At 46.9% G+C, this 11,275-nt stretch overlaps 2 protein-coding genes across 2 annotated transcripts in view; both read right to left on the bottom strand.

The window, feature by feature from the left end:
• Positions 1-491: 491 nt before the first annotated feature.
• On the bottom strand, positions 492-4,166 carry SLC30A1 (solute carrier family 30 (zinc transporter), member 1). The gene is made up of 2 exons (XM_006834029.1): positions 3,575-4,166; positions 492-1,393 (listed from the first exon to the last, which is right to left on the bottom strand). The coding sequence occupies exons 1-2, from the start codon at positions 4,164-4,166 to the stop codon at positions 492-494; spliced, it is 1,494 nt and encodes a 497-aa protein (XP_006834092.1).
• Positions 4,167-4,261: 95 nt separating this feature from the next.
• The window catches only part of LOC102830276 (protein transport protein Sec24-like At4g32640-like), a 7,609-nt gene continuing 595 nt past the window's right edge, over positions 4,262-11,275 (bottom strand). The window contains exon 2 of the mRNA XM_006834197.1: positions 4,262-4,994. Coding sequence (XP_006834260.1) covers positions 4,262-4,994 — 733 coding nt within the window. The remainder of the gene's footprint in view (positions 4,995-11,275) is intronic.

Below are 11,275 nucleotides of genomic sequence, written 5' to 3'. Positions count from 1 at the left end.
GCCATATAATGATCTCCAAGGGCAAGTATATATTATGTAAAATATCAAAGGAAACAAACTTGATGATTTAAAGCTTTAGCAATTATAATTCTAATAAAGAAAAGTATAACACTGGGGGAAAAGCAAAGCAAAGGAATTCCAGTAACAATTTCAATTTATTTTCCCCCTAGTTAATTTTTACCATGGAAAACGGAAATCAAATGCCATTATGCTATATAAGGTTTATACTTACTTTAAACGAAAATGTAACATAGTGTTAAAACTGGCTTTTCAAAACTGTTACAGCATAACTGTAGTCTGCACTAGAAATCACGAAGTTGTAATACAGAACTCTCTTAGGCAGCTCCATAATGTTCTTACAAAAATAGAATTAAATGGTTATGACCAGAACAAGGACTTCAGTTATGCTACTTGGCAAACTTAGAATTTCAGTGAAGATTTTTCCTCTTGCAGCTTAAAAGCAATAGTCAAATATCACTTCTTTTCAAGACTTACAAAGATGATTCAGGTTGTTTGTCTGGCACTTTTTTAATCTCTATCACAACGGCAGGAATGTTGTCAACTTTAGTCCTCCTGGGCTTCTTCTCCAGACTGTCACTAAGTTCTAAACAAGAAATGCTAACTGTTGGGGCCTTTTCTGCATCCTTTCCAGAAAGGGCTTGCGGCCGTGTCCCACAACATTGCTTCAAAGCACACTGAGTTCTGCAAGCAAGCTCACAGGGGACTACACCTGATTTAGAGCCTACACTAGCAAATTCCGGCTGGATGGTTGTAGCATGGATTCCGTGATTATGAAAAACGTCCTTAATGGTTTTAGCCACCTGCATATATGATGTCGGATCTTCACATTTTATATGAGCAGTGGCAATGATTCTGCTTCCAGCTAGTTGCCAAACATGTAATTCATGAACTTCCTCAACTCCGTCAACATTTCGAAGTTCTTTTATCAAATGCTTGATATCAATTTGTTTAGGAACAGTTTGTAGAAGGATAAGAGCAGATTCCTTAAGTAATGGATAAGTTGTGTAAAGAAGTATACAAACCATTACAATACAAAGAGTTGGGTCTAAATATAGTACCCAACAAGGGCCAGCCTCATAAACTGGCGCATGAGTACTATTAATTATTTCTATAAATGCTTTGCAGGGGTCAGGAGAACATGGGTTCACACAGAACTCCCCTGCAGGACAACCTTTCCAAGAAAAGTAAAAGACCAAGGCATTTACTACGACTATCACTGAACCCAAGGCATCTCCAAAGACATGCAGAAAAACTCCACGCATGTTAAGTTGTCCAGTCTTATCTTCTTCTTCTAATTCCATATTGTCAGGCTCTTTGATAAGATTTCCATTCACTTGTACATCCATTGCATCATTTCTGGATTTCTCTGTATCTACAAAGAAACAAAAATTTAAATGTAAGTTATGTAGATTCAGGGAAACTTGTTAATACTACTTTTTATTAACAACAAAACCTTCGTCTTTGTCTAATCCCACTTGTATGGTAAAAGATGGAAAATGCCTCATTCCTTTTGAAATGAAAAAGTTTTCATTAAGTAAAAATGTGAAATTTGCACAGGGCAATTTAATATAAATTGACATGCGAATAAGCCAGGAAGGCTAACTAATTGTCAGGGCTAACTCAAGTCACGAAAATGATACTACTTCCCCATTCTCCAAACCACCCTCTCCCAAAACAAGCGTATCTCTTTGATGGAGGTGTAAATGTTCTGCTAGACTTTTTTGGCATTCATGGCAGCTTCAAAAAGTTTATGAACAAATGGAATTAAAACATGATGGCATTTTTCCACAAGCATTTTGAAATCCCCTCGCAAACAGAAATGAAAATATAAAATTGAATGCTACCACCCAGTTAAGAGTCCTGGTGTAGTGCTGTAGGATAAGCACCCGACTGCTAACTACAAGATCAGACATTCAAACCCAGCCACTCCTCACAAACCCTACACATGGTTGCTATGAGTTGTAATCAACTAAAGGACACTTGACAAGTTCCCAAGTTAAATGCAGCGCAGAATTAATACAAAATGTTAGATTTTACTCTAGGCTTTGGTTGTAGTCCCTAAGGTCAATTGCTTGAGTAAAATCGAGCTTAAACTTGTGTTTACTGTGACTATATAACAGGCAGCCTCTTTGGGAGAGGAGCTTTAGAAGCTGACAAATCAACAATAATCAACAATCATAAAATCTATTATGAAAGCTACACCTGGAAAGGTTGGAACTAGTTTATCACTATATTTCTTTCTAATGCTTTATCTTTTAAAACACTTATATACACCAGAGTGGTTGAAATTTTGGAACAAATCCTGCTGAGTGGGAGTGAAAGGTAATCCAATTATACCTTTTAATGTTCTATGCATTCATTAACAAGATATCCTATACCTTGAAAAAAACAAGTGTGTATGGAGTTATGACACAACCAGGTAAATAAATGTAAACAGAAAAAACTGGAGAGAAATACATCAAATTGTTAACACCATTGAGCTTGAGTGATAAGAGCACTGGTTGGTTCCCCCCACCCCCTGCACCCCATTTGCTCTCTTTCAACATTTCTAAAATTCTAATTCTTTCAACAGCACTTCTTTTTAGGATAAAAAGCTTCCATTAAAAATATGATCCCTGGTGTGGTGCTGGAAGATAAGCACTGGACTGGTAACCAAGAGGTCGGGAGTTCAAACCCATCAGCCACTCTTGGAAACCCTATATAGGGTAACTATGAGTCAGAACTGACTTGAGGGCAAACAACAATTTTAAAAAGGTCTGGCAGCCTGCTTCTGAAAGGTGACAGCCATGAAAACCCTATGGAACACAGTTCTACTCTAACACACACAGGCTCATCTAAAGTTAAAAGCAACAGGCTTATGCATAAATGATAGTGCACATGCTAAAAGGACATGTTTCTAAAATCTAGAATTACCATTCGTTTTGTTCTAGATTAATACAGTTTGGAAAATAAATTATTATTTACGTAAAAAACACGTAAAATGAATAAATTCTCATCACTTTAAGTATGATCGTGAAAAATGCTATGTGAAGTTACTGCAAACAGGTGCTACGCCTATGATTTTCAGGAGTAAACTCCAAACGCACGAATCCACTGGCCCCCAGTCATTCGGACTCCCAGCGACCCTGGAGGGCACAGCTGAGCCGCCCCAGAGAGTTTTCAGGGCTGTAATCTTTACGGAGCAAACTACAGCCTTCTCCTGGGGAGCCAGAACCGCCAGCCTCTGGTTGACAACTGGGCGCTCTAACCACGGTGCCACCAGGAACAGGTCGGGGGTCAGCTAAGTGAAACCCCCAGTGCTGTTCAGGGCACTTTACCGGGGTTCTGCGAACGGGGAGAACGAATGGTCAGGCTCGCCCGAGTGCAGCGGGACACCTGCGTCCGAGGCCTGGACGGCAGACCTCGGGCAGAGCAAGGCTTAGAACCCCCAGACCCTGAGCACCCCGGGGTCGTCCCCGCGAACCCCCGCTCGGGAGTCCCGCGCTCCGACCTCTCGGGGCGCCAGGGGGCGCGGGCCCTGTTCCACCAACCACCTGCGGCGGCGCCCGCTCACCCGCCGGCTCAACGCGCGTCCCGTTGGAGGCGCTGCTGTCCGGCACCAGCGTGTTGGTCTCCTCCTGGTCGCGCCCCCGGCGGCCCGCGCCCGCGCTGCCCTCGCCGCCCGGTCGGCTGCTCTTGGCGCGGCCGTGGGCACCGTGCGAATGTCCGTGCCCCGCTTCGCGGCCGAAGCCGCTGTGATGGTGGAAGAGGCAGAGCCCCAGCACGTTGACCAGCAGCCCCGCCACGCCGACGCCCAGCACTACGAGCGGCTGCTGCATCTCGTGCGGCTCGATGAAGCGCTCGATGGCTTCGAGCAGGATGGCGAAGCAGAGGCCGGTCAGGAAGATGGCGTTCACTAGGGCGCCCATCACCTCGGCTCGGATCCAGCCGAACGTGTTCTTCTGGGTGGCGTGAGTCCGCCGGGCGAAGCGCTCGGCCACTAGCGCAACCACCAGCGCCAGCACGTCCGACAGCATGTGGAAAGAGTCGGACAGCATGGCCAGGGACGAGGTCACCCGGCTCACGACCACCTCCAACACCATGAACATGAAGGTCAGCGCCAGCATGCACAGCAGCCGCCCGCGGTTCCGATCCCAGCACCCCATGGCTGCGGCGGCGAGAGGGCGGCCGAGGCGGGCGGTGGCGCCGCGGCGCGCGGCTCTTCAGGCGTCCGTCTCCGGAACCGGCGCCAAGGCCCGGCTCAGTCCCGGCGGCCCCACACCCTCAGCGGGGCTGCAGACGTGTTAAGAGGCGGCGGCGAAGAAGCTGAGGCTCCCGGAGCCGGAGGACGAGAAGCTGGAGCAGGAGCAGGCGCGCTGGCGGGCAGAGGCGGCAAACGAGCGGCAGCTCTGCGCCGAGAAGGCTCTGAGCATCTGCGAGCTCTCGGCGCCTGACTTAGCTGTGGCGCGAGCTGAGAAGCCGACCGCTTAAGAGCTAGAGAGGCGGCGGCCCCGAAGCTGCACTCGGCCCGGTCTCGGGCTCCTTCTTCGCCCCCCCCACCCCCCGCCTTTGCAGACGGTTTACAAAAAAACTTTGCTTTGCACTCGGAACCCCCGTTTTCACACGGACCCGAGCGTGACAAGGCCTCGGCGCCCCGCCCACCAGATCCGGTACGCTTCTCTACTGGCCAGAACACCCTCACGACAGGCGTCCCGTCCCTCTCATTGCGCTCTCCATTGGATGGTTGCTCGGCGGGGCGGGAGGGGGCGGGGTCATAAAACCCAACCGATGGGGGCGGGGGCCTTTCTATCCAGGAGCCGGGCGTGGGCTGGGGGCCGCGGCCGGGTGCAGCGTCGGGCGTCGTGGGGGAGGGTCGGGGGCGCGGGCCGCGTGCATCGGGAGGGGGAGGGGAAGGCCGAGGCCGTCGGGAACCCCCCCCAGACGCTGCGGCTGTCCCACTTCCGCGCGGCGGGTACCCGCAGCCCCCAGCACACCTGCGGGGACCGGGCAGCGTTCAGACTTTGAGCCTCCGAGCCGAGTCCACGTGGGGGCGGGAGCGCTACCTCCGGGTGACAGACGGGAGGGGGAGCCCCAGCGTGTGGCGCCCTTGGGTCGCCGTGCTGTCAGAAGAACCGGAGACTAGGCCGACATACTCATAAACAAGTGCTGCGTAACTTGTGACAGCTCGACACCCTGCCGAGCCGAGAAGTTACTGCTCCGGGGCAGTCTGGGGAGTGGTGCGCACGGGTTCCCTGCTGTTTTAGTGTAGTTTATCACGCCCATCACACATCACCACCAGCGTCCCCTGGAGACCTGTGTAAACTCAAGCTGCTCGCTAACTGGACAGGTTAGGTTCGGACTGCGAGCAGGAGACACCTGGGTTCTGGTCCTTGCTTTATCACTAACCAGCTCTGTGATTTCGGGTTCGTGGACTTTCTCTAAACCCGTTTCTTAATCTGCAAAGCACAGGTTTGAACCAGAGATTCTTTCTGACTCTCAAATTCGGAGGCTCTATGATTTAACATTTGTAGTCTATAAACAGTGGAACCCTCTTGGGTGTTATGGGGGAGGAAGCGGGCAGTAAGAATCAAAAGAATGAGCTTGATCAGGAACGGGTAAAATATAAACAGATAGCATTTTAAAATTAGGACGTCTTGATGTGGCTCTGTGGGGGATGCGCTGGCATGCAAAGTCGGTTTGGACAGCAAGGTGGTGGTTCAAGCCCACCATCCGCTCCTCCGAAACCCTATACAGGGTCGCTATGGGTCGGAAACGACTCATCGGCACTTAACATCTTCATAAGGAGTCCTGGTGTGGTGATATAGGATAAGCACTGGATTACCTATCGCAGGGAGTAGAAACCCTTGAAAACTCTATGCAAACTCACTATGAGTTAGCACTAAACAGTAATGTTATGTGCCGTGGAGTCGGTTCTGACTCATAGTAACCTGTACAGGGTTTCCCAGGCTATAAATCTTTACGGGAGCAGAAAGCCTCATCTTTCTCCCGCGGAACAGTTGGTAGTTTCGAACTGCCGACTGTGAGAGTAGCAGCACAATTTGTAACCACTACGCTACCAGAGCTAACAACAATAACTCTTGATAAATTGGTTCATGCTAGTTTTCGTTTTACTTGGATCCACAATCATCACCCATGGAAGCAGCAGTCAAGAAATCAAATGAAGTCCTAACACTCCCCCTACTCCTACCTTACCTCTAAAAAGAAAAAGAAAAAAAAAAAAAGTGAAATGACTATTGTATTAGGTAAATCTGCTGTATAAGACCTCTTGAAAGCGTTAAAAAGCAAAGATGTCAGTTTGAGAACTAAGGTGCTCCTGACCCAAGCCATGGTGTTTTCTATCCCCTCCTACGAATGGGAAAGTTGGACAATGAATAAGGAATACCATAGAATAATCAATATATTTGAATTAGGATGTTGGCAAAGAATATAGAATGTACCAGGGACTGTCAGAAGAACAAACAAATCTGTGTTGGAAGAAGTATAGCCACAATGCTCCTTAGAAGCCACGAGGACGAGACTTCTTCCTTCTCAGGTACTTTGGACAGGTTATCAGGAAGTACCAGTCCCTGGAAAAGGTCATTATGCTTGATAAAGTGGTGGGGCAGCCCAAAAGAGGAAGACCATCTATGAGATGGATTGACATCGGCTACAACAGTGGGCTTGAGCCACAAAAAATGTAGAGATGTTAAAGGACCAGGCAGTGTTTTATATGTTGGGTAGCTGTGAACAGCACCTAACAACACCAATACACACTCATGTACACACAGAGCCCTAGTGGTACAACAGTTAAGCACTTGACTGCTGACCGTGAACTCTTGGCAATTTGAACTCACCCAGTAGTTCCAAGGGAGGAAGACTGGCAGTCTACTCCCATGAAGTTTACAGCCGTAGTATGTACTACTCATCACATGGAGTTGCTGTGAGTCACAATCAGCTCTACAGCATTCAACAAGACACATATCTATTAGTTGATCTGCAAGTGAAGACCTCCTAATCGTAAAGGCTGGGTCATCAGAGTGGCCTAAAGTGTACACAGAGGAAGTACTCCAACTGCTCTGGATTTCTACAAGACAATTGAAGTGCCAGTCATTCCTTCAGGACCTGCTTATAAGATTTGTTTGTTGTTGTTGTTAAGTGCCGTGGAGGTGGAGTCAGTTCCCACTGGTCGCAACCCTCTACAGCTTTTCTGAGGAGCAGCTGGTGAGTTTGAGCCATCAACCTTGCGGTTCAAACCGACCTTGAGGTCGAGTATCTATCCCACAGAGCCACACTAAGCTTGTTTGTTGTTGTTAAGAGCCATCAAGTCGGTTGTGAGTCCTAGTGACCCTGTTATAGGGTTTATAAGGAGCAGCTGGTGGGTTTGAACTGCTGACCTTGTGGTTCAGAGTTCAGTGCTGATCTTACAGCGCCACACCAGGAGCTCTGTTGTTTTGCATTTCTTGCATTTCTGTTTTCCTTTGACCATTTTTGCGTTTGGTGTGTGTTTCTCATCTCCTCTTCCAGACTGGGGAGCCACATCCTCATTCTCTATTCCTTTTCTGCTGGAATAGAAAAGAATGGAGAAATCTTCTGGGATGAAATGATTATGAAGGAAACATGATAGGGTTTGGTGACTACTTATAGAGCCCTGGTGGCTCAGTGGTTAAACACAGGATTGCTAAGTGAAAGCTTGGTGGTTTGAACCCACCAACTGCTGCACAGAACCATGTGGTAGTTGGCTTCTGTAAAGATTTACAACAACCCTGTGGGCAATTCTGCCCTGTACTGTACGGTTGCTGTGAATTGGATGGCAATTTGTGTGAGTGTGTGTGTGTGTGTGTGTGTATGACTAATATGGGGATTGGGAAAGAGAGAGCTAGGGAGAAGAATTAAAGATAGTTCTAGCATTTTTGACTTGATTGACAAGGAAAATACTGCCTTAAACAGAAGGGGAAGTTGGTAGAGCGGGAGGGAAGCAAATTTTAAGGGGGAAATACTGAGTTCCATATTTAATGTGCTGAATTTGCTTCTGAATAGTGGCAGTGCTAAGAAGTGAGTTGGCTGATTTTAGGATTTCCATAGTCTCTCCTTTGGTATGGATAGTTGAGATTTTCCTAATCATACATAAAACAAACATAAAAGCAAGCAAAAAAATGAATACCCCAAACAGTTACCAAGTCAATTTGGACTCATAGTGACCCTCCAGAAGAGAGTAGAATTGTCCCTATAGGGTTTTCTAGGCTATCATCTTTACAGAAAGGATAAGCACTGGACTGCTAACCACAAAGTTGGCTGTTCAATCCCAACAGCTGTTCTACAGGAGAAAAGAGGCTCTCTGTTCCCATAAAGCTTCAGAAACCCTATACAGGTTGCTGTGAGTTGGAACCCGTTAGACAGTGCTTAACACCAGCAATCTTTACAGACACAAACTGCACTGCCACATCTTTCTCCTGAAGAGCAGTTGGTGAGTTCAAACTACAGAACTCCGTTAGCAGCGAAGCACTTAGCCACTACGCCACCGGAGTTCCTCATCATATGTAAACCCAGCTTTAAACTTTCTTCCAAGCTAGACCCTCCTGTATAAAAAGGTGGAAGCTACTTATCAGACTAGCTACAGTTGTTAAGTGCCACCGCGTTGATTCCCTGTATAGGGTTTCCAGTGAGTTTGAGCTGCCAATCTTGTGGTTCAAACTGACTTTGCAGTCTAATGCCTATCCTACAGCGCCACACCAGGACTCTGTCAGGTGAGATAGTGTCTGTCAGGTGAGATAGTGTCTTGAAAAGGTCAGGAGGCAATTGAAGACAAGACTAATGTGTTGTTCCTTTTGTCTCCTACTGGGAGCTGCAGTATTATTATTTATTTTTTAAAAATGTTAAATGCCATCTAGTCAGTTGTGGTTCTTAGCAACCCTGTATATGGAAGTTTGTTGTTGTTGTCAAGTGTTGTTGAGTCAATTCCGACCCATAGCGACCCTGTATAGGGTTTCTGAGGAACAGCTGGTGAGCTTGAACAGCTGACCTTGAAGTTCAAACGGCTTTGCAGTCTGGCGCATTAACCCACAGCGCCACACCAGGACTCCCTCATTTTTCTTCTGAGGAGCAGTTAGTGGACTCTAACTACCAACCTTGTGGTTAGAAAAATAGATTCCTCCTAAAGTCAGCGGTTCGAAACTACCAGCTGTTCCACCCGGCTTTCTGCTCCCATAAAGATTTACAGCCTCGGAAACCCTATACAGGGTCGCTATGAGTCGGAATTGACTCTACGGCACACCACCACCACCATTGTGAGAATTTAATGCCCAAAGAAGAAACACTAAGGAGATAAAATGAAGGGTAGTGAATCTTCCAATAATTTGGCAGACTGAATTGGGAGATGTTTAGACCAAAGCCAAGCCAGTCAAGTTGATTCCAACTCATGGTGAGCCCACATGTTGGGAGTGGAACTGTGCTCCATAGGTTTTTCATAGCGATGGCCTTTCAGAACAAGGTGGTTAGGTTTGTCTTCTAAGGCCGTGAGATTAGCAGCCCGATTTGTAACCACTGCACTACCAGAGCTCCTTAGGCTCCTCTGGATGGGTTCAAAATACCCACCTTTCTGTTAGTAGCTGAGTGTTTAACCATTTGTTCTGCCCAGGGCGACTGGGTGATGGTTCAGTTAAGTGAAACCCCTTACCACCAAGTTCTGATTCGTGTTTCAGAGCAGAACTGCTCCACAGGGTTTTCATAGGTGTGTTCTCTATGGAAGCAGATCAGCCGACCTTTCTTTTATGACATTAATGGGTAGGGTCAAACTACTACCAACTTTTAAGTTAGGTGTCAGGTTCTTAGGTTCAGTGCAACTTGATAGTTGCTTACTGAGAGAGAACCTACTTAGAGTAGGCTGATTTTTGCTCTTGTCAGCCATTTCCCAGATAATTTGCTACATTATCTCATGGCTAGGATGAAAAAGAAATTATCATGCATTCCAGAAAGAGCTATATCATTTACGTAACAGCAAAACATTTCAGCAAACAAACTTTTCTTCCCCCTAGCATTGTGTAGACGAAATACTTTGGTAGCTTGACTCAAGTCTTTCACTTTTCATCTGGTTGTCCTAGCATAGTGTTGACACAGCCAGGAGTGGGTTAAAATGAAAGACAATAATAACACCATTACTCATCAACAGCCTCACATTGAGTAAAATGACTTGACCTTTTCTTCCTAACTCTTGTGAATGCTCCTGATAAGTTGTTTAGTATCCAAACTGACCAAAGTGAGCATATTTAAAAGATGAGAGAATAATTTATTTTTTTTTGAAAGGAGACTGCCAATTTGAATGAAAGTCAAGTAATTAACATAAACTCAGAGAACGCAAAGCCCTCTGGACCTCTCCTCCAACCTGGAGATTCCTAGCTCAAGGATTGCACAGGGCTAGCCTGTGCATTTGGAGTCCTGGTAACAGGTTACAATTGTGGGTTAACGCACTGAGCTGCAAAGTCGGTTTGGTGGTTCAAGCTCACCAGCTGCTCTTTGGAAAGCCTATACAGGGTCGCTACGCATTGGAACCGACTCGACAGCACTTAACAACAGCAGTCTGCATTTGGGCAGATCTTATGACCACCACGAAGAGCTAAGAGTGGAATGAGCCTTTGGACCCAGGATCTCTATGCTGAGAACCTTCTAGACCCAGGAGACAGTGAGAAGCAGCAGCAAAGAAATGGTGGCAGCAGAACCAAAAGACAGCGGAGGGCTTCGCAGCCTATGGGGTGAGGCAAGTATGGTGGGTGTGCTGACATGCCTGGAGTAAGGGAAATAAGCACCTTCCAACAGGAGGCTAAGGAACTCTGGTAGTGTAGTGGTTATGAATCGGGCTGGTAACCTCAAGATCAGCAGTTCAAAACTACCAGTTGTTCCACGGGAGAAAGATGAGGCTTTCTGCTCCTGTAAAGATTTACAAGCCTCAGAAACCCTGTGAAGGGTCACTATGAGTTGGAACTGACTCCACAGCACTTAACAACAACAACAGCACCTATTGGCAGAGGTGAAGAGCTTTGTGATACTTGCCAGAGCAGGGCAGAGGCAAGGCCGAATAGCTGAAGGCCCAGTGGGTTTAGGGGCTGAGTGGCCAAGGGCCAGAGAGAGTCCTGCCTGTACTTGTGGGCACATCTGAGAAGAAGCTATTGTGATTGAAAAACTATTATTTTTTTAAGTTTTTATTGTGAATTGAGTGATAGTTTACATGGGAAAACAACGGTTTTACACTCATCGTTTCATTGCAATGATTACAATCCCCTCC

The sequence above is a fragment of the Chrysochloris asiatica genome, unplaced genomic scaffold (assembly GCF_000296735.1).
Source record: "Chrysochloris asiatica unplaced genomic scaffold, ChrAsi1.0 scaffold00009, whole genome shotgun sequence".
NCBI lineage: Eukaryota > Metazoa > Chordata > Mammalia > Afrosoricida > Chrysochloridae > Chrysochloris > Chrysochloris asiatica.
The sequence above is the reverse complement of the archived record's forward strand: the minus strand, read 5'-3'. Positions and strand labels throughout refer to the sequence as shown.